The 23,344-nt window shown below is 34.5% G+C and overlaps 3 protein-coding genes across 5 annotated transcripts; 1 reads left to right on the top strand and 2 right to left on the bottom strand.

Moving 5' to 3' along the window:
* Positions 1-1,137: 1,137 nt before the first annotated feature.
* LOC102588703 (uncharacterized) lies at positions 1,138-4,503 on the top strand. The gene is made up of 2 exons (XM_006353070.2): positions 1,138-1,816; positions 4,112-4,503. Exons 1-2 carry the CDS (start codon positions 1,317-1,319, stop codon positions 4,269-4,271), a joined length of 660 nt encoding a protein of 219 aa, XP_006353132.1. The 5' UTR covers positions 1,138-1,316; the 3' UTR covers positions 4,272-4,503.
* A 1,683-nt stretch (positions 4,504-6,186) lies between these two features.
* LOC102594679 (MADS-box transcription factor PHERES 2-like) lies at positions 6,187-6,846 on the bottom strand. Its single transcript, XM_006353080.1, has one exon. It carries the CDS (start codon positions 6,844-6,846, stop codon positions 6,187-6,189), a length of 660 nt encoding a protein of 219 aa, XP_006353142.1.
* Positions 6,847-8,141: 1,295 nt separating this feature from the next.
* On the bottom strand, positions 8,142-22,880 carry LOC102587942 (protein HUA ENHANCER 2-like). Of its 3 annotated transcripts, XM_006353067.2 has the most exons (16): positions 21,718-22,880; positions 21,325-21,639; positions 21,112-21,216; positions 20,961-21,029; positions 17,466-17,633; positions 17,316-17,387; positions 17,119-17,235; positions 14,288-14,512; positions 13,998-14,156; positions 12,926-13,015; positions 12,691-12,783; positions 12,181-12,334; positions 11,471-11,619; positions 11,303-11,398; positions 10,210-10,302; positions 8,142-8,480 (listed from the first exon to the last, which is right to left on the bottom strand). In XM_006353067.2, exons 1-16 carry the CDS (start codon positions 22,642-22,644, stop codon positions 8,370-8,372), a joined length of 2,943 nt encoding a protein of 980 aa, XP_006353129.1. In that variant the 5' UTR covers positions 22,645-22,880; the 3' UTR covers positions 8,142-8,369. The 3 variants fall into 3 exon arrangements, with proteins under 3 accessions (XP_006353129.1, XP_006353131.1, XP_006353130.1); XM_006353069.2 differs by lacking the exons at positions 8,142-8,480; positions 10,210-10,302; positions 11,303-11,398 and adding an exon at positions 11,663-11,708 and having other exon boundaries at positions 11,527-11,559; XM_006353068.2 differs by lacking the exons at positions 8,142-8,480; positions 10,210-10,302; positions 11,303-11,398; positions 11,471-11,619 and adding an exon at positions 11,660-11,754.
* Positions 22,881-23,344: the final 464 nt, after the last annotated feature.

The following is a 23,344-nucleotide window of genomic DNA, read 5'->3' as shown; positions in this document are numbered from 1 at the left end:
TTAAATATACTCTTTTAGCACGTAAAAAAATGTAAGATTGGTCCTGAAACTAAAGGAAGAAAAGCTAAAAAAATAAAATGTTCGCAATGGAGCTTGAACAACAAGCCTCAAGCTTGAATGAGCTCTCTAACCGATTTTTTTTTTCACATTTCCAAAAATTTGATTGCTCATGACGGGATAGAGAAAGAATGCTAGGGTCAACTTAAAAGGAGACCTACAACTAGGGTTGTTCATGGTTATGGTTAAAAACCTAACCGATTAAAAAAATCAATATTTGATTCTATTTGGTTAGGTTAGGTTAGGTTTTAAATTTTGAAAACCTATACTATTTGGTTTGGTTTTAGTTTTACTGTAAAACAACCGCAAAATAACCAAACCGAACCGATAAATTAGATATATAAATTTTATAATTATTTATATATCATTCATAAATAAAATATAAATATTTTCTTAAATTTGAATTAAATTAAGTCTTTAACTTTACTATTTTCTCAAGCTCAACACTTTAGTCCAACTATAACAATCATAAGTCAAAATCCATCAAAATTCATTTTAGTTTTTACCTACCCTACTCACATAAAATAGTCGCACTTTCTCTTAATTAAATCACTTTGTTTGTGTAATGATAACTCTAGTATTGCTTAATTGCTTAATTGAACTGACAATAGCTTTTATGTGGGTTGTTCATGTACTAGGTGTTTGTGTCTATCGAGATACGTATGTCCTAAAAAAATTATTACTTTCAAACCGACTAAACCAGAAAAACTGATCTAAACCGAACCAAACCGACAATAACCAAACTAACAGTTATTTTTTTTCATTTGGTTTTAGAAATTTAAAAAACCAACTAGATTGGTTTTAATCAATAACAGATCCAAACCGAACTACGAACACCCCTACCTACAACTATGCTACAACTTACTTCATGTTAATGAAGGGGTTCAAAATTAATATATCTACGTAAATACAAAAAAATTGTCTTATATATACTATAATTTTTTTCCTAGGGGAGTTCGGCCTGGAACCCACGTGGGGCCGCCCCGTGTGTGTGTGTTTGGGGGGGAGGCACGTAGCATGGAAATAATTCGAAAGGAAAGTTGTACAATGTATTTTACGTGACTGTTTTATATTCTCCATTCTCCTGAAAACGAGAGAAGTTTCTCTTTTAGATATAATCCAAAAGAGGAGAAAACTGTTCCTTTTCTTCTCTACCAATCTTTCTTTCCTTTCAATCTGCAAAAACAAAAACCTCAATTCCATATTCAAGAACAGAGAGAGACCTATATGCGTCTCTCTTTGTTCTTTTTCGGGAAAAAATGGCTGAAGTGAGGGGCCGTAAGAAGATATTATCCATCAATCTTTCCGTTTTTGTCCCCACTGATAACATTAATTCACCTAAATCCACCAAATCTCCTAACAAATTTGAAGACCCTAATGGTGTTGTTGGCCTTGGTATTGTTGCAGCCATGTCCAATAATCAGAAATGTAATAAACCTCCAATTCTGACTGTTTCGCCTAGACCAACTTCGACACCGATACCAATTTCAAGTAATAATTTTTATAATAAGATAAAGAAAAAACCTACTATTGAGGAAATGGAGATGTGTGAGGAGTATACTCGTGTGATTTCTCATGTGGGTACCAATTTGGTTAAGAAAATGGAATATTATGATGATCAATTTCTGGGAAATGGGTATCATAAAACTGCTAATGCTGCTGCCTCTGCTCCTCCTGAGGCTTTTAGGGCGGCGGATTTCCTCAATATTTGCTCTTTATGCCATAAGCACCTTGAGGGGTTGGATATTTTCATTTACAGGTTCATTGCAACTCTTCATTTTTGCTGTATTTTGTGTTGTTTTTCTTATCATTGTTCTGTATAATCTGTCTCAATTGTTTTAGCCTATTCTTGATTCTGTTATTTGAAGGCTTTTAACTGTGGATTTAGATTTCCATTTTATGAAATTTGTAATGCTCCAACATCATAGTTTTGTACTTTGATTATCTTTAAGAAACTAGTCTATATTCAATCTTTTGGGGGTGGCTCAAATGGTTTAGCTTGGGACTTTCATTATGGAGGTCTCAAGTTCGAAACTCCTTGCCTTCGCAGCAGGGATTGGCCTTCTGGGTCAAGCTCGTCACACGGGGCTTGTCTATTGTAGTTTACCTCTCCTATGTGGTTTGCGAGCTATTGCATATGAGCGGAATTCAGCATGTGCACACCCAAAGAGTAGCGGTTGTGGGTTATCCTTGATATCACAAGAAAGAAGCTTTGTATTCAAGTCAACCTTAGAGCATACAATACTTTTATTTCCTTTTGTATGGTTTCAATTAAAATGAAAATTCATTTGATAATGTTTTTAATCGATAAAATCTCGCTAGTATGAGTAGATCATTTTGAAGTAGTTTGTGTAACCCAATAAGAGAGAGTGTTCTAGAGTCCTATCAGTAATGATGTCGATCATATTTGGTTGGTTACTCAATGTGGATAGCATTTTTGTTTACTTTCAAAATGTAACTCATATTCTTTTACCTGTTCAGTTTTAATTGCAGCAGTTAACATAAAATCTGAATGAATGTCATTGTTGTGGTGGTGGTTGAGAACTATGGTCTGAGACTTATTCATTCAATTCATACTTCTGAAGTTTTAAATATAGCTGTCTGTGGGCCATAAAACTTTGTGCTTGTTGGCTCGTCTTTTCCTTAGAGAATTATGATTATCCTTTGACATTTACTTTCTTTTTTAATTTTCTAATATGAAGCATGTATTGCAAATGAGAACATGTTGATGCAAATCCATCTGTTCTTTATGCTGCGATCTACTGTCTACGCGAATCTGATTTGAAATTTGTGGATGTCCAAATTTTCTATTTGCTTAGTTCTATTGGTTGAGGAAAATGTTATTCCCATCTGGATTTAGAAAGTTTGCAAACGGAGATGTTCTAAGTCAGTTGGGTAGCAATGCTCTATCTTCATTTTATTGCAAATTGTTGATACTTTTATAGACCTAAGCAATAGATTCTCCTCGGAAAGAGGGAAGCCTTTAAAGGACCCACAGGTCATTATTGGAAACTGCACGTCAAGCTCAATTATCTTAGCATCGCACAATCAAATGTTTTATTTGCTGTCAGTGTGGCTAATCAGTTTCTCCAAATTCCATGTAATAGTCATGTCCGTGTAGGGTGCAGTAACTTTGAATTCGTAACTAGTAGTTTTTCCTCCTCCTTTTGCATTCTGTTTTTGCGTTATTAAGTGTTCTTGTTTTTATAATTATCATCTGACTTAGGCCTTTGGTATCTTGTTCCAACTTACACAGTACTGGACTTGTACTTCTCATATTTTACTTGTTTAACATGCATATCTTGAAGCAAGAGGAATAAATTCTTTGACAAGTGTTAGATTAATACATTGTGCTTAATTTGTACAGTTAGTTTTCTTTGTTGTTAGTCGCTTGGAATCTTCTCAAGTTAACTGCTGATGTTGGCTTGTATGACTTTGTTATAGTAATCATGCATACGAACCAAGTCCATCGGGAGTGTAATATAAACCTGATTTCTTTAATTCACATCCTTAGAAACATTGGCAGAGTTATTACTCAATTCTCTGTGGTGATTCTCAATTTTAATTTTCAGATTCATCAAGGTTGAATTTCTTAATTTCAGAACTCATCATGAACTATAGTTTTTGTGTGGCTTGTGGCAGATACTGATATTTTTGCATTGTCCGTTAATATCTCCTATTTCTCTGCTTTTAATTTCAGTCATTCTTCTTAGACACTTCTTCTTTTTGCTGCAATATTAAGTTTTCTAGTTGGAAATAATTCAGTCTTTCTTCATCAGTATATTATTGAAGTTTATAACCTAAGGCTTTAGGTAGGAAAGTACCAAATGGTTTTCATTTGTTTGTAAAATTTTGGCTGTTTCCTCCAGATATTGCAGTGTATCTTGTTGTATAAGCACTGTAGTGTGTTGCTTTTGATTTGGAGAATTTTAGGTATAGAGTAGGACATATATATTTTGGAGGGAAAATATATATTATCCCTGTCTTGTCAAGCTTGGGGAATGAAGTACAGGTTTACTAATATCACCTTTTTTCTTGTGTGATGCTCATGCAGAGGAGAGAAGGCATTTTGTAGCTCAGAGTGCCGTTTGAAACAAATCTCAATCGATGAACATAAAGAGAAGTGTGGTTCTGTAGCCATGAAATCACCCGAGTTCTCTGCCTCCCCTCGCTCTGGTACAATGCAGTTTTCCGGTGGTGTTGCTGTGGCATAAGTAAGTTGGTGATACAGGTCTGGGAAGCTAACTCAATGCATAAGAAGATCTTAATATGTTCAATTTTGAGTAATGGAATGTTGTTCTGCCTGCCAGAGGTTCTGAAGTTTTGTTAGAACCTATTAAGAGGGAGAGTGTTTCGTAGTTTGGTTAAACCCACTGAGAATAGACATCACAATTTTTATATCTAAAGACCACACACATATATTTAAATATATAAGTTTATGCAATTGAAATCTTTTTACATTTTCGATTCCACTGAACTTGTTGGATGTCTCATATAAAAGTATTCTGCTAAACTTCTGCTGCAAAAGGTGACTATTCGTTGATTTCTTCCCTAGGATTCGTACCTATAGAGTAGCTTACCTTTTGTTGGTTAGTTCACTTGGTGCTTTAAGCAACTGATATTTGGTTAACAAGTGAAGCTGACACTCTTAGCCATATCCAGCCTGTTTAAACCAAGCAATGTTGGGAGTCCCTGTGATTCATAGTTCATAACTGCAACAACTAGGTCATTATGTACAACAACCTGCTTGTTTTTCTGTCTTGGAGGTCAATCAGGTTGGTGTACGTAATGTACACGTTTGTGTAATGAGGAGAGTCATTTGTGCCAAACGCAAAATGTCCTTGTGATGGAAGTCCTGCTTATTACAGGTTCCCTCTTGTAGAAGGAACACCACTAGATCTACACCGTCTTTTTGTTTAGGTTACATCTCGAGGTGGAATAGAAAAGGCATTTACAAAAAAACATTTTGCTTAGTGACATACATATCATCTTTCAGTATTTTAATTTTGGAGAGCGAATCTTCGGTATTAAACTACAATAAAATGCCTTTATCAAAATAGAGAATCAAAGAAACTACAGTAAAATGTAAGTATGTCCACACAATTATTATTTTTCCTTGTGATTACATTGGATGGCATATCCTTAAGATCGTAAATCATGTTAAAATACAATAATGGGCTTTAAATCCTTTGGTCTTATCCCTGTCAAATGCTAGTTCGAATGTTCTGTGAAGCTTTTCCTACTCTTTCTCTGGTTTCATTTGGAAATTTCAAGTTCAGAAGTAACTAACAATTGCTTGAAATTGTTACCAAGGTTAGAACAACCAACACATTTCCACTGTGTGTCCACTAACACCTTCCTATTTTCTATGAAACACCATCCATCATCGCAAATCCATACATACAAAATTCTACTTGGTGAAACCACAGTCAAAGCTCCTTCTTCAAACACCTCAAATCCCCAAACTCCACATGATTTTCACCATCTCAAACAAAGCTCTTTGGTAAGAACTTTAGATTCGGGCAACCTTTATCAACAACTTCAAACACAAAACCATTCGAAGAGATGTAGTGGTGGAGGAGATGTAAGGGGGCAATGGAGAAGAATAGAAGACGGGGACGAGAAAAGAGGACGAGGACCACAGAAGAATATGACGAGAAAGAGAGAGAGAGTGAGAATTGGCTAAGAATGGTGAATGTTGTGACTAGAATATTTATTTCGGTTAAGACTTAAGAGAGAGAGAGAGAGATGACTAAAAATGGTGCATATTGAGACTAGAATATTTATTTTGGAAAATTCATAAAGATTGAGGCTACTACATGTAGGGTGAAATTCCTAAATTTTAATATGCACATGAAATACCTTTTGTATCAAACACCATAAGCTGCTAAACTGAAGAGAAATAAATACATACGACTAAATATAAAGATTCAACTTTGTCCAAAAGTTTGACACAAATAACTTGTTGATTGAACAACATTAGTTTATTTTTTCAACATAACATTCATAAATAATTAAAATAAAAGTACGATAACACGAAATGGATAGAAAAATGCAACAAATTATGACACACACTATGAAAAAAGCAACATGAAAAAACAATAATAGAACAACATAATTATTATATTCTCAATCGAGATCCTTGGAATGTCCATTATCTCCAACATTGGTGTCATTGCCTTTTGTTGGTGCAGACTCTGTACCACTTCCATCCCCTAATGTAGCCATAGTCTCAATAAACCACGAGTCATTGAATAAATCTCCCATTGGACTTGCTGATAGGGTGACATTTTCGTTGTTGGATTGGGGATTTAGAGGTTGTTTCAATTGTTCCTTTCTTTCATTTATTTTAGCCGTTTTAGCAGCACACACCTTTAACAAACCTTTCATCTGTCTTGCATCAAGTTCATTAATACTCTTTCCCTCCACTAGTTGGTTGAAGAGGAGTTCCATTTCCTTCTCCTCATTCATTTTCTCTAATTTGCTAATTTGTTTTTCTTTCTTTTCCGCTTTCCTTTGAAGATAGGTTTCATGTTTGACAAAAAATTTAATCCTTTCATTCGCTTCACAACTTAAATACCTTGTTAAGACATCCTGAGCCAGACTTGCAGATTTCCAAGCAATGGGTTGGATACTCCCTGGCCTAAAAATAATTATGGCGACTTCTATATCACACAGAATAGAAAGTTCTTCTGCTTTCTTAAACAAACTTGTTACTCTTCTATCTAAGATGGAGTTCCTTATGTCTTCACTATAGTTCCTAGTATCCCTAAGCCTTTTTGTAGCCATATTTGATACTCAAACATAAATAAACACTTTCTTTTGGAGTAGAATATATAACTTGAAGAGGCGTCTGGCTTTTATAAATGTCAAACAAGAATTGTTAATGTGGTCAAATTAAGAAATATCATAAATTGGGGTCCAAATTTTAAATAAATTGATTAGTGTAATCTGATATTAAGAAAATTGTTTTACTTTTTTTCTTAAAAAGTTTAAAATTGCTAAAATTTTGACAGGTCATATTCCATAATTATTTTTGGAGACCGAAAGCGCAATATTTACATTGTGACATGGGCATATTTGGTAGAAAAGTATAATGAAAAATATATTTTACAAAAGATGTTAGTATATCTTTAAAATGTTAGAATTCACTTCCCAGGTTGTTAGAGTTCATTTCCAAGGTTCACAAGATGTTAATTTTCTAAGGATATACTAACATCTTTTGTAAAACATATTTTTCATAAAACTTTTCTACCAAATATGCCCATGTGACAAGTTAAATATTGTGTTTCCGGTCTCCAAAAAATAATCATGGAATATGACCTGTCAAAATTTTAGCAATTTTCAACTTTTTAAGAAAAAAAGTAAAACAATTTCCTTTAAAAAAGATTACACTAATCAATTTATTTAAAATTTGGACCCCAACTTATGATATTTCTTAATTTGACTACATTAAAAATTCTAGTTTGGCATCTATAAATGTCACGATCCGACACTACCCCCTAGTCGTAACACGGTTCTTAGAATCACAAGCGACTCCAAGCTAACATGAGCAACTATTATGAACATGTAAAAAAAAATGAAAACAACTGAGCAAAAGCATTATTATGGAATACTGGTTCAATATATTTTTTGAAAAAGTTTTGTATACAACAACTGTAATATTTTTGGCCTATAACAACTCTTACATCATCTTGTATGATCTGTAACTCCGGCAAAGTCATTGTTAGCAACAAAGTAACAAGAGTGAACTCTTGTTACTCTATTCACATAAGGTAGATGAGGACTAAAGAACTATTTGGGTCACAAGTTACTTATATATGTTCGTATGAATACTTTTTAAAAAATCCAAAAAACCTCAAGTTTTATTAGTTTAGCTTGATTTAAAAATTGAAAAATTCAACACAAATGATTTAGTTTAGTCTTTGAAAAAATAAAACTAATCCGGCCATGTACACCCCTAGTGACATTTAGCAATGTCAATAACTTCAACAAATATAGTCAGAAAATTGGCACATCTTTATGAGAAACTGATTAACTTGGTAAAGAAGCTCTATTCATTCTTTGTAGATGTGAGTAATCAGTTATAGGAAGTAAAAAGTATAGTCCTTTAAAATAATCACAAGTACAACAAGAAAGTTATGATTTCATCTCATGCAATGACACTTTATTGTCACATCTCATGCTATAGCATATGTAAGCCCATAGGACATCTGCCAATTATTTACAACAGAAAAATATTACTTTGAATAAATGAAGAACTAGGGACTGAGACTACACAGCTTGATCAATCTACCAAGCACTGATCTACTTCACAGGTAGAGAGAATTTGCAAATATTATCCCTCGCCGAATACTGTCACTTGCTGCACCAAATTTGTTCTCTAAATCTACTTCTCCCACAGCATGTGCAGCAGCTTTCAGCTGTAAATTACCAACACAAAAACATGTGGAGTAGCTGTTTCGTATAACGGAAAGGACACTCATATTTTAAAAAACAGTATATTATCACAAAAGGAACTACAGGTATCATTGACGTACTTGTTTACCGCAGCAGCTCATTCAACAAATAAGTGTAACTAAAAGAATATTAAGTCTTATGGAAGTGCTCTCCTGATGCACCAAGTGGATACCGATGAACATTGATATTTATAAAGCAAGTGTTATCAAAGGCGAAAAGCGCAAAAAAGCTCTAAGGTCCAGGGTCTTTAAACGCAAAGCGCAAATAAAGCGTGGCTTTAATGAAAAGGGAGAAAAGAATAGAAATATATATGTTTAGTCCAAGACTAATAATTATAAACATGGATGACAAATATATGACCAAAGAAATTGAATTTTTTTTATGATTAAGTGAAACATCAATTATTTAGTTTCACTTCTGCACAAGAGGCTCATTGGCAAGGAAACGTTGGCCTTAGAACCTTGATGACAACACTGAAGCGCACATAAAGCGAGGCAAAGCGCTCAACACGTTTTGAGCCTCGCTTCAAGGCTAAAGCGCGCTTAAAGCGCACCTTTGATAACACTGTATAAAGCTAGTCCATTTAATCTACATATTAATGAGTTGGATTATGGATAAAATATAGGCATCCATATATACCCAATAGCTGAGCCATTCATCACAACCTGATGATTATTGATGATTTCATCAGTTAAAATGGGATGGAGGGAATATTATTCAAAACAGGAGGAGGTACCTAACTATTGCTAATTGCTTAAAATTGAACAATGAGCTTGATTTTTCGGGTTATAATACTTCCTCCATCACAATCCAGATTTCAATTGTCAAACTTCTTAATCTATTTATCGTAAATCAGGATATAGAATTCTTAAAAGTTTTAAAATAAAAGTCAAATATCTGTTAAGTACATAAAAAGTACTACAAATCACAATAATCATTAGTTAAAAGCATTTAAAATGCATAAAAAAATATAATTAGAGAAAAGCTCGTTTGACTCTCAAATTCAAACACCAATACATAAATAGAGACAAAATTGAGGCTTGTAGTAAGAGTTTAAGTTGGGGATACCTAGTATATAGTGTAATTTCAATTTGTCATAATATCTAATCAACTTCATATAAAAAGTTCATACTGTAGTAGATCGAGTTAACCTATTACTTACGGTAAAAACTATTTATATTATGTAGATTGTTTTTATTTAAATGATCTGCTACTATAATAAGTATGAGTTGATAAATTAGAAAATATAACGGGGTTATTTGGGATGACCCCGCCTAGATTAGGTTTGGTGGAAAAAATTAAGGTAACAATCGATACTTATAATCTCAACAAAATGATATTCATGAATAATTAAATATATTATTTTTACTTGGAATATGCATGACCTATGTAGCTGTGATATTCAGAGACAAAAGCTACAGAACTGTTTACTTATAGTAATAGTTTTCTTCTAAACACAGAAAGGAGTTAGAAAAAGTTGTTCTGAGAGGAACGCACTCTGAGCACTCCAAAGGGAATAAAGTAGGTTGAGATTATTTCACTCGATCCATATCTTAGCCAATCCAATTGTTATCCATATTTATATGGGTGGATTGAAATTCAAACTGATCCAATTCGCTCATTTAGCACCACTAACTGATACTTAATATCTCGAATTATTCATCAACACAACTGAAGTTCTAATGAATTTACCTGGTTTAAAAATTCATCAAGCCTTCTAGCCAGCCGTGTGATGCTACCTTCAAAGATGTCTGTCATTTGTATAACCTCCGCAAAAGATGCACCCTAAGCGAAAGCAATATGCAGATTAACAACTATTAGAGGAAGATGAAATCTCCAGTTGTTTCTTTCGTTAGTTTTTTCATTGGGGAAGTGAAAGAACTCAGGTCAACTTCGGAGGACTCAACGTAAACCATTTTGTTTCTATAAAAGGTATTTCAGGTAATTGGCACCCTCATTCATTTTAAACAAAGAAGGAACTCGAATGCAAAAAATGATGCCTTTGAAGATTGAACAGCTTAACATCTGTCACGTACTAAGACTGAAGGTTGCTTCCATGTATATGATAAACTAGCATGATTACCATTTCCTTCTGACTGGTTTTCCTCACCAACAGTATGAGACAACCTATTAGCTATTTGGGAGGGATGGATAATGACAATCACAGGAAAAAAGTATTTCCCTTATAGCAATTGAACATTCGCGAAAGTCTTCTAAGTAAAACATGATCCTGAACCTTGAGCAAAAAGATAAACAAAGCAAGAATACCACAAGGAGTAACAGCATAACCACATTCAACAATATCCCATGTTTACTCGAGATGCCCACTGGATATACTGGGTATGGTAACTATTCTGATGGCATAGCACTAGTCCCAGAAGTAATTGCAAGTAATATGGAGTTGAAAGGAAATGGTTGGGACGATCAACTTTTGTGGATCTATGGGTAGTCTTTTTGGTGTAAATGGTCCCCCCCCCCCCCCCTCTTCCCCTCCAAAATGTTCTAAAGGGGTGCTTTACAACCTATCAGGAGAGGCCAACAACAAAGAAAGAGGGAGACCTTGAAAGGCAATGGTGCAGCAAGATGATGTCTTATTTATATCTAGTCTTCATTGAATGGAAGAGAATGCCAAACAGGCTTTACTCTCTCACCACCTAGAGAGTTTGACTTGCAGAATGATGTTAACACTTAACAGCATTCAACAAGACAAATCTGTGACACTCATGCTGGGAAGGAACATGAATCATTGTGGGGAATAAACATGAAATACAACTAATTTACTCACCATTGACCAACAGTAAATAACATCCATTAAGAATGGTCGAACTGATGCCACCACATATTTATCAACATCTATTTCCAGCTTGCACTCATGTTGTATCTGAAAAGTTGTTGGTGTTATCCATGCTTCTGAAATGTAAATAAAGAAGGCCATATTCGTCTTTCAACTCACCTCTGCTATTCTTCTTGCACTATCTTGTAACTGTTGCAATGGTTTTTCAAGTTCATCTCTTAATTGTATTTTTTCCTCTGATCTATCACCTGGGATAAAGCAGCTTGTCAGAGCCGCAACTTGATGATGATTAAGATCATTGAATGTACCTGGTCACAAAATTTATTCACGATATCAGATATAACTACCCACCACCAAGGGAATTCCACAAGATTTTCCAAAGCCTGGTCATGTCCCACTGGAAATTAAACAACATTGAAAGAGTCTGATTGCCCAATGAGAAGCTACAGCAACCAGAGTATTCAAAAATTGAGTTAGCAAAAGTATGTAGGGATGACGATGATCTATACTATAAGGCTATAAAGAAATAAAACACAGTTTTTGTTTGGCGTCAGCAGGTCTGTAAGTTTCAGTTCCAGAGCAACCAACCATAATTGTATACATATCTTCAATATGATCCAAGAGACTTGAGTAAAATTATTCATTTTTATCTTCAGAGTTCTATCAAGTTTAAGACCATGCATTACACCAGAACTGTATATAAATCTCTAAAATGCAATAACACTCGGTTTAATTTGATCTAGTTTCCATTTCAAGCTTCAAAGTTCAAAACAAAATAGCCTGTCTCACTTTTTAAATAAAAGCAATATGTTTCCACATTAACAAAGAAATTAGTGTTGCAGACAGTTTTCAAACAACAATTACATTACCATTAAACATCAATTCAGTTGCGAGAAGGTTGTCTCCAGTTTCTATCAAGCAGGCTGCCTGTCCCTTCAACTGCACAATACCATCAGCGTCAATGTGACCCAGCTTTTTGAGGACTTGGGAGCGGTTCCTAAGTTCATCCCGAAATTTTTGAAGCTGAAAATTTGCCAAATTTAGTTACAAGTAAATACAATAGCAAAAATCCAGCACAAAGTGTTATAATTGTTAAATACTCCAATGATCGGTTACTTGGAAATTGAAGACGTAGGAGAAGTCTCAAAACCAAATCTTAATAAGATGGATAAGCAAAACAGAAAAGCAATAATTATTAAATACACTAACCAAAGAAGAATGAATGTTAATGATTGTGTGCCATGAGATATATAATCATAGTAATTTAGATGAAAAGAACTTAAACCTAGCACATCTAAGAGATCAATGAAGAGAAGAAAAACAAATAAAAGGAAAAAGAAAAAAACTGTGTCAACAAGCAAGCAACATAGGAGATCTACCCGTGAATCACGCATTTTTGACTTGAGCTGTTGAATCTCAAGGTTCACTTCAGCCTTCCTCTGGAAACTCCTAAGCTGAAGTTCATTTTGTGACTGGCCCACATGTGTGCAACAGCAAAATAGTAAAAGTAGTGACAATAAGTAAACCATCATCCATAGAGGAAAATGGCAAAAGCCTCTAGTTGAGCTCCTCACTGAATAAACAGATCATTCAAAACCAAACTTCTTGTCAAACCTTATGCAGTTGATAAGAAAAGAACTTCTTCTCAAGTTCTTCAATCTGGTTCACCATATTAACAACTTCAGGATCTTCAATGCCCATGTCCTACAAATTTAAAAATTAGGAAAAGCAACAAACCCTTGTGTCTTGTTTTGATAAAGTAATCAAATCATATTAGAAAAGCATCAAGAAGATGCAAGGTTACAAGAGAGCAAAAGAAGTTGCTTCAAACAAAACATGAAGCAAACTTAACTGTATAACGGCCAAAAAAATCCCCTGAATATTCCACTAAGCTAAAAACAGGGAGCTAACAAAATCCAAAAAGTTATCCACACTGTTTACAGGGAAAGAAAGTGCCAATTGAACAAACATTCCAAACATCTAGTCTTGAGGGTGCTAATAGCAACAAACCTTTGTCTTGATCAGTCGCCCAAAGTTGAAGAATAAACATATAGTAAAAAGATAAACTAAACAGACTATTACTTCTGGTGAACCTAAACTTATGCGACAAGCAAAATGATATATAATACAGAATTTTGACCCATACAACAGAAGAACTGTTACTCAGCAACATATTATAGTCAAATTGTATGTTTTTGCTTTGCTTATAGTGTAGGATGGAACATGTAAGTGAGGCTGAAACAGTTCTACAAACATTAGAATCCTTACAAGATTAGACAGGGCACACTTTTGTTGTTTCTTCTTTGCTATATTGTACAGTCCCAATAGCACATCCATTGTGCCGTTCTAATTTATAAAATTATTTTACCTTCTAAAAAGATATTCCTATTAGCTACCCTCATTTCCAGCTTTTGACCTGCAGTTTTTGCATACACATCACTAGCAATGTTCCTGACACATACTCTAGTCAGATAAATATTCCCCCAGGCAAGGAAAGAGAATATGGCCATTAAATGTGGCAATCTGCTGCCAACATTAGGCCTAAGGTTTCTGCTCGTCATGCTAACGGAAACAAGGTTTTGGCACTTAATTGACAACCATTGTTTATGATCAATGACCTGATACTTTTTAAAATGGCAAATTCCAAATTCAGAAGAAAAAAAAAACAGTAAGTGAAAATAAATACCTTTACAGGGTTGAGCTTTGGGAGGCCTTCAGGGAACCGTTTTTCAAGCTCCTGTACTGCAAGAAAAATACTCTGCCTTGCTTCCAAAGGCCGAAGATCAGAAGGAACAGATATTCTAAGCTTGCTGAGAGAAGAAATTAAGGGTAACTGAACAGGAACCTACAAATTTTAATGGTGTCCCAGAAACAGCCATTTAGACTCAAAAATACAACTAATGCTCATAACCTAATTCACTTGTGTGCAATGAAATGAGTATTGGAAAATACAACACAGCAGTATAAGATACTCACCACATGCATTTCACACTTTTCCCCGGGACGAGGAGGGCATGGTTTTGGTCGAGAACCATTTTCACTGGAACCCAGAGAGCAATGAAGTAACGTATCCACAATATAGCCAGCAGCACATGAAGCAGAGAGGGTAGCAGGCAAAGAACCCAATGCTGCTGGAGGCTTCTTCACCACATTGACTACAACACCCCAACCCCAATCTTTTCCACCTTCTCGTACCTTAACCTGCCATTAACCATGCATATGCTCAGTGTATATGCAAAAAAATAAACATGAACCCTCGAATGGAGTTGTCGAAAAAAGGTATTAAGTGAGTGAATTTCCAGTCAACACAAGCAGCAAAACGAAAAAAATATACCATAGAAGTAACTTTAGCCTGGACAGTTACCAACTTACCATTCATGTGATACATCATCTGTACTATGTTGAACGCAAACTAGCAGTAATGACATTTCCCAAGGAGATATGAACTCCTCTATCTATTTATGCAGTTTCTTTTCTCAGTATGAGTGTATGACTCAGACATTATAAAATATACAGCATCTGGAAATTCAACTTTGATCCATCTTTTAAAAGCTATAAACTTTTAACCTTACCTACACATAAGATGCTCTAAACTTCTATATTACCCTCCGAATGTCCCAGATCATGTTCTAACAGGTAAAAGGAGCTGCAATTAAACCTATTTACCAAACAACAGGTAAATGTGGGGGAAATAATCAAGAGAACTTGATTGATTAATAGCATACAAGAAGGTCTACTTATAGGAGTCTTGAGCTACGTAAATAAGTAGCCATATGCTATGCCTAACAAAGAATGTATTCTATAATTAGCATACAAGAATGTCTACTTATAGGAGTCTTGAGCTACGTAAATAAGTAGCCATACGCTATGCCTAACAAAGAATGTATTCTATAATTAAATAGAGACTATTACAGAATCTATATTACCTTAAAAGCATGAACTCCTAACTTGAATGTTAAATTACTATAATATCCCTAACTTAAGTTGTGTCTTTTTCGATAAGCTGTGACTTTTTCAATAAGTTGTGACTTTTCCAAAGAGTTGTGACTTTTCCAAAGTGTTGTGACTTCTCGAAAAGGTCATGATTTTTAAGATAAGACACAAAAAATACTTGTACATACTACCCTTTGTTGATTTTAAATTGAGGGTTCCTCTCATTTTTCAACAACAATTTTTTCTAATCTTCTATTCTTCTTCTTCTTGCATTTTAAATTTTTTTGTATAATTTATTGTCGTTGAGTGAGTTCGAAGTTTAGCGGAATATGAGGTACCACTATTCTGATGAAGTAAGTCATTCTATCCTACGATGGTATATTCCATAACCTCGAGTACTTGAGGAAAATAATATAATTTTGATGATATAATAATTATTTTTTGCTTAATATATATATTAGTTTGTAATGTTCCAATATATGAAGTTAACATGATGCAGTCTAAATTTATTTGTTTTTGTTAACAATTTCTCTTTTGATGTAGATATATGCTTCTGGATATTTTTTCCAAAATTTAGAGAATGGTCACGATTTATTTTTTATGCTCAAGACAAAAGAATGATTTTATTAATTCTACTTATGTGATTTAGACTCTCAGGAAGTTTGCTTCAAAATAGTTATTACTATATAAACATTGCCCTTTTGTTTTATTTATTTACTATTTCTTAATATTTCAGTATTTTATACGAAGAAAAGTTCATATGACTTGTAATAACGTCGGTTGAAGTTTGTATTAGTTTAATTTTTATTATTTATTTAATAGCTAATTTTATGATATAAATATTTTCATTAATGCAGATATTTATTTATATTTGGGTAGGTATTTATATTTAATTAAGTATTATATATGTCACAAATGTATTATCAAGTTAACGAGATCTTCTAACTTCAAAATATATTATTTTAAAATGTTCCGAGTTCTTTTTTTAAAAAAAAACTCACAACAAAAGTGAAAGTATTTGAATATATAAAAATGTAGTTGTTCTCTTCAAATGTTCAAATGACATCTAAACAATTTTACGTAGAATATACATGCAAAGCACATCTGGTTAGATGACAAGAAAAATACAAAGCAAATATTGTCTATAAGGTAATATTAGTGAAATAAGACTAATTACATGATTGAGCCTCATAAAATTGAATTAAATATATACATTGCATTTAACTAATAAAAAATTTCATTGACCATCTTCATAGGTTTACGTGAATAAGAGATATATATGACGATCCACATTGCATAGTCACAAAAGAATCTGCAATATTATTTTTTGCTAAGCATATTATTCAAATCTTCGCTTAAATAAGCAATACTATTTACTATAACATATATTTTTTAAATTGGTCATCACGTGCAACGCACGTGTCAGAAAACTAGTATCCTAAAGGTATCGCATAAAATATTCTTTTTTATACAAGGTGAGATTTTATAGGGTATAATACTCTAGAATATGTCTGTAATGTAGTAACAAAAGGCAATGCAAGGTTCTTTCAGCTCATTTCCCATTGGAGAAGAGGCAATCCATGCAGAAGGTTTAAGCTGCAAACAGTAAGCAGCATAGTAACATATTTCATTTCAAATTTTATCAGGATATGGCAGTAGAGAAAATGCCATGTACACTAACAAAGAGAGTGGAGGCACAGCAATGTCAAAAAATATATTTCGAGAGACTAAACAAAGTTCAACCCATGAATGAATTACCTGAAAAAGAAAAGGGAAGTCAACCAATCATAGATTGAGTCAAAAAGGGCTAAGTTACATGTCCTGGTTGAATCAGAACTGATAGAACAATAGAATAGATGCCTACAACCACTTACCAGCCTACCAGGAAGAAGAAAATACAGAACCCTTTCAGGCCTTGTTATTTCAGCCATCAATTTTTTCTCAAATTGGGCCATCTCAAGCCTTAGTTTATGATATCCTGCAACCTCAGCCTACAAATTGAACAGATGCAATTTTAGGATCTACTGTATAAATAAATGTCATTGAATAAAATGGAAAATAAACAATATACCTCTCCTGAGGCATCAAACAATGCACCTTCTTCTTCCAACTTGGAAACCTTCTTCCCGATGTCAGGTAAAGCCTAACAAAGAGACAATATCACAGTCAATCATTTAATATAGAGTAATGACATAGAAAAATGTATTTTTCCAGGGTGAACCTTCTCATACTGAAACTGGTGAAATGAGTTTTTGATAACATGCTCGGCGGTAAATTGACCTTCAGTGCGGCTCAATAGATTCAAAATTGAGTAGTAACTCAACCTAAAGGAGCTGACCAACGGATCTGGGTTGCCCGAAACCATGTCCTTGAGGCTATCCATCTCCATCTGAAACAATACTGTATGTCAGTTATCATTACAGAGCTAACACCATCAGATAAGACTGTGCTAGGCATAGTTAGTTGAGTATGTCATATGCATAGGTGTACCAAGCAACACAAATTAACTGTAGCTGCAGTAAGTGAAAAGAAGAAACGAATTGACTCCCACATTGACTCTTGCCTTGGATATCTATATCTGTTTAGCTTTACTAGAAGCAAGCAATCTATAATATCACAGTGTAGAGCAAATCAACAGAGTAATTTGACTTACAGAAGAAATTTAATGACTGGGAGCTTGAAAGGTTGACTCAATTGCTGAGTTATATATTTTCCAGCTTCAGACCTTAGTATAAAATACTCTGTACTGGATCGGGAAAAGGGTGGAATGTTTTTAGTAATATCAGCTTGTAGATTTGGTATGGAAAATGATTTGGAATTCTTCCCTTTTTTTCTTGATAATCAAAGAAAACCCTAAGAGCCAGTGGTGCATTGTTCGAAACTCAGTAGGTAATTGGCCCACCTTTCTACCCTTCTCCACTTACATACCAAGTTTCTGTTTGTAACAGGATTCGAAACAACGATTAGTGCTGTGCATCATGCCTGTTGCTCTTACCACTAGATCAAAGCCCTTTTTTAATAAGGTAAGAACCACTAGACCAAAGCCCTGGGGGCAAATGATTTAGAAGAGTCTCTTTTTCTTTAATTGCCATATAGGACTTGTATGAAGGAACAGTCACTAGCGTGAAAGCACTAGTGACGAACTATGAAGGAGTTTCCCATAACCATGGGTTTACACCAATATTGAGCATTCAGCTTGTATTTGTTTACCCTAATTATGATGAGCTAATCAACACAATACAAGATAAGTTATAATAGTGCATGCTATTTATCAATGATATTTAGGTAATTGATGAAACAAGTAATGTTGTCAACCAAAAGCTTGAACTATGAAGAAGCACTAAAAGAACAAGGGTTTTATGACAAGTAGTAAAACTAAATTATATGCACTGCAACTTTTGTCAACATAATAAAAGTGAAGTTAAGATGAAATTTGACGGGATTGTAGTGTCTAAATGTAAGCAATCTAGAAATCTAGGCTCGTCTTAATGGGAGAATGGAACGATAGATTAAGATGTTACACATAGGATTAAAACTGTATGATTGAAATGGATAAGTGTTACGGGGATGTTATGCAATAGAAGGATGCCTACCAAAGTGAAAGGTACATTCTCTAGAACAAAATAAGATCAACAATGTTATATGAGACTGATTGGTAGGCTGCTAAAGTCCAACACATGCACAAGATCAATATCGTAGAGATGTGAATACTAAGATGTGCAGTCATACAAGATTAAAAATGACTACATTTCCCAAAAAATGCAAGTAGCACACCGAGGATAAAATGAAAGGTCTTTTGAGATTGTTTGGTCATGTCCTACATCAACCACCGGATGTATCAATCTTTAGGTGTGACACCATGGTGAGCAAAGGTATTAAAAAGGGACAACATAGACCTAAAATCACATGGAAGAAAGTTATCAGAAAGGCCTACAATTTCTTGAAGTCCATGCAAACTTATCAAAAGATAGGGCACAACGGAAGAAAAAAGTGTATACAAGTGAAACAAATTAGCTGGGATATACATGTTAATATGTTTACGTTTAAGTCTTATGCTTTCTTTTTTTTTTAAATTGAGTCTTTTAATCCTATCAGAGATTTTTATAGGGGTATAAAATATATGAGAACTTCTAGTACTTTTTTTTATTATTTTGTATAATTTAGTCCTGAGATGAATTCAATAGAGAAACATGGTCAATGAGTATACATATAGCCGACCCTAGTATGTTGCAACTTGCAACTGAGGCTTATTTGTTATTGTTTAACAAGGATGATTTGGAAATCTTGAAAAAACTAAAGTGGCTTGTTTCATCTGGTAAGTCTCCAATGAAATTGCATTGACATGAAGCAACCTGCAGAGCAGAGGTGGAAAGTATGCAACAGATGTTATATTGGAGAAAGGGAGGAGGAAGACATAGACACTTATTTACCCCTTGTACAGAGACTTCATCACTATTGAATCTGCTTTTCAGTATTTTTGGCAGGACAAATGCCAAAAACTACCAGAGAGATGTTATAGTGTTGGATAAGGAAAGGTCTGAGCCCTACTATCAAGAAAATCTGGGATACAATTCTTGTGTGTATCTGATGGAAAATCTGGCTAGGAAGAAATAAGAGAGGTCTTGAAAGAAAAAGAGAAGCCATTCTTTACTGAATTCAAGATGCATTGTTATGTTTGCTTCCTGGTGTAGATTGGTCAACGTGCATGATGTGGATAATATATTCAATATTTCCCAGAAAGGTAACATGTGTATTCATCAGCAGCATGTTGGTACAGTTATCCAGTGGATAATATGTTCAATTTCACTCGGTTAGTTATGTTGTACTCCCTTCGTTTCATTTATGTCTCTTAGTATGACTAGGCACAAAGTTTAAAAGAATAAGGGAGACATGTGAATATTGTGGTCTTATACTAAAAATGTGTATAATGAACCAAAAACCTTTTGAATCTTGTGATCTTAAACATATCATGTGGGAAGTTGGGATTAAAGAGTTGCTAAATCTGGAAAGTGGCATTCTTTTCTAAACAAACTAAAAAGGAAAGTAAGACACATAGAGAACACTGACTTTAATTTAAGCTGAATTATATGAAAACATGAAGTGAGTTCAAGGTTTCAGTATAGTGGACTCCAGATCCCACAGAAAACTTCATGAACATTGCTATCATTGCAAAGTTTTAACAGAGGCAGAAACCTTGCCGGCATGATTCCCCAAACCTCACTTGTGGGATACACTGGGCATGTTTAAATAAAAACACACTCTTGACAATGCCTAGAACTCTGCGTTAGTTATGGCAAGCTGGAGAATGAGAAAGGATGGATGCCAGGAGGAAAGAAGCATAGAAAACTGTATCTCACCCTTTTCAATTGATTTGGAGAGAAAGAAATAGTAGAATTTTGAAGGAATTGGAAGTCCACTGTGAAGCTAAAGTCAAAAGCTCCTTGTAGTTCCTTTTGTATTTTTGGTGTAAAAAGGTATATTTTGTTGTAACTATCAGAAAACGGATAATCTTTTGGTTGTATAGATAGTTGAATTCTGTAGAAGTGAGATGTCAAACCTCAGTTTGTAAAGTGACAATGACCATCTTGGTGTGAAATCAAATAAAGTATTTTGATTTATCAAAAATAGTAGAACAAAAGAAGCATACATTTTAAGAAGGCAGTAGCAGGTAGTAAAAAGGATGCTTGTTAAGCAGATAATACTATTATTAACTCACCTTCTCATCAATCATGATAATGCAAATACCACGCTCATCTTTGCCACGACGTCCTGCTCTTCCACTCATCTGCATGAAAGAGAGACAAATTATATCAAAATCTGAAGACTAAATAACGCTAATGTTATGTTATATTTAAACTCACACTCACCTGTATATACTCACCAGATCCAATGTAACGATGAGCATCACCATCCCATTTTTTTACACTGGTAAAAACTACTGTTTTTGCAGGCATGTTTAGTCCCATGGCAAACTGTTAAAAAAAATATTTGGAGGGAAGACAAAAGGGGAAAGATTATCAACGACTTGTAATGATACATTCAACAAAAAGCTAATAAGATATGCAAAGTCACGGGCTTACCGTCTCCGTGGCAAAAAGGGCCTTTATTAGTCCTTCTTGGAAAAGAAGTTCCACAAGTTCTTTGACAACAGGAAGCAAACCAGAGTGATGAACAGCAATCCCTCGCTGAAGCAGTGGCAACATTAATTCAATTGCTGGCAAGTTCCTATCTTCCTCGTTCAAGCACGCTACTGCACTATGGAATACCTGCTCCACAGCTTCTTTTTCCTCTTCAGTATTAAAATCAAGTTTGGTCATACACATTGCATGTTTTTCACAATCTATTCTACTAAAACTGAATATAATGACAGGCTGAAACTTCCGTGCCATGATCATCTGAAACAATGAGAATTAACCACTTAACTGATATGAAAGACAAGTATCACTCCATTTTAGCTAATCATTGGATAATACCTTGACAATTTTGTAGATGTCAGACACACCAGAAGCATTGCCACCTTCTCCACTTCTTCCACTAGCCTTTGCGCTGGAGCTCCCTGGCTTCTTCTTGGTGAAAGTTTCCCGTAATTTCAAGAAATTGTCTTCCCTAAATTGGTCATTGTCATCAACAACGAGATACAATCCAGAACCACCCTTAGGGAACGCATAATGCTGCAAAGGGGTGGGTCGAAAATCAGTATAAACCACATGACAAGGCTGCTTATGAATATTACAAATCCATTCAGCAAACTCCATAGGATTTGACATTGTTGCTGAAAGAAAAACCATCTTAATAGCTGGTGGCAAGAATATAATACTCTCTTCCCAAACAACCCCTCTCTCTCGATGTTTCATGTAATGTATTTCATCAAATATAACCCAAGCAACCTCTTTCAATACCTCAGAACCCACATAAAGCATAGTTCTCAGAACTTCAGTCGTCATCACCAAACAACTCGCATTTGGTGAAATTGAAACATCTCCAGTCAATAAACCCACATCAGAAAACTCCTCACTCAACTCCCTGTATTTCTGATTACTCAAAGCTTTCAAAGGTGAAGTATAGATTACCCTTTGCTTATCCCTAAAAGACATAGCAATTGCATACTCTGCAACTGCAGTTTTACCAGCAGAAGTATGTGCAGATACAAGAACTGATTCCTTTCGCTCCAAACACGCTACTGAGATTTCCTGAAATGGGTCAAGCTTAAATGGATAGATTTTCGCCATTTTACCATTATAAACAGGATTTGAAAGGGTTCCATGAAGTGATTCATCATTGCTTGAAGCGTAACAACTGGGAATTGCTACCTCGTGCAACCAAGTTCTTGACCTTTTCGAAGTAGATTCTGCTTCATTCTCCTCCTCTAATTTCCGTTTCAATGTCGGAGACTCCATCATTTTCAACTCTGAAACCCTCCACAAGCAGCCCTTCTTCCTCAAAAGAAGGAAAAACACACAGTGATTTAGCAAATTGAGTCTTCCGAATATCAATTCGCATAGCCACAACGAGTTGAGATCTCTACTCTAGCCGTGAATTTCATATTTTTTTTCTTTGCTGCTGTATGTATAGAAGGGAAGAAAACTCAAGTTCTTTCTATTGTAATTGAGATTTTTGTTTACCCTCTTATTTTATTTTGTAAAATTTGAAATTTAGGCAAGTGCATTTAAAACCATGTTGCTATGTATAAAAAGAATATCTTCCATTTAATTTTAAGTGAAACTGTATGGTATGTTAATTAAAAAGATTAGCCAATTACTACAATCTATAAATTTTCTATTTGTATCCAATTCCAACGAGAATAGAAGCAAGCTACTTTTGACGGAGAGAAAGGACAAATTATGATTCTATGATAGCACATTTAGATATAGTGTCATGCGCCAACATCAGGAAGGCGCGACAAACACATGGTGACTTACTTAAAACAAGTGAACCACTACTGAAACTAAACTAAATAACATAAATGGGTCATTAAGACCAAGCAAAATCAAGAGAAACACAATAGAGAAATTCAAAATATAACGAAAATACAATATAAGGCTACTCAAACCATTATTTGAAAACTACAATTAATTAACAAGAAGGCCAATATGACCACAA

Source organism: Solanum tuberosum, unplaced genomic scaffold (genome assembly GCF_000226075.1).
Source record: "Solanum tuberosum cultivar DM 1-3 516 R44 unplaced genomic scaffold, SolTub_3.0 scf00151, whole genome shotgun sequence".
Lineage (NCBI taxonomy): Eukaryota > Viridiplantae > Streptophyta > Magnoliopsida > Solanales > Solanaceae > Solanum > Solanum tuberosum.
Note: the sequence above shows the minus strand (reverse complement) of the source record. Positions and strands in the feature narration are given on the sequence as shown.

What these genes read in the sequence shown, in the direction of transcription:
- LOC102588703 (XM_006353070.2), top strand. Translation starts at nt 1,317, where the DNA reads ATGGCTGAAGTGAGGGGCCGTAAGAAGATATTATCCATCAATCTTTCC. An exon ending in TTGGATATTTTCATTTACAG is followed by an intron (nt 1,817 to 4,111) that starts GTTCATTGCAAC and finishes ATGCTCATGCAG; the next exon opens with AGGAGAGAAGGCATTTTGTA.
- LOC102594679 (XM_006353080.1), bottom strand. Translation starts at nt 6,846, where the DNA reads ATGGCTACAAAAAGGCTTAGGGATACTAGGAACTATAGTGAAGACATA.
- LOC102587942 (XM_006353067.2), bottom strand. Translation starts at nt 22,644, where the DNA reads ATGATGGAGTCTCCGACATTGAAACGGAAATTAGAGGAGGAGAATGAA. An exon ending in AAAAGTGTGAAATGCATGTG is followed by an intron (nt 14,157 to 14,287) that starts GTGAGTATCTTA and finishes TAAAATTTGTAG; the next exon opens with GTTCCTGTTCAGTTACCCTT. An exon ending in TTGATGAATTTTTAAACCAG is followed by an intron (nt 8,481 to 10,209) that starts GTAAATTCATTA and finishes GGTAATTTACAG; the next exon opens with CTGAAAGCTGCTGCACATGC.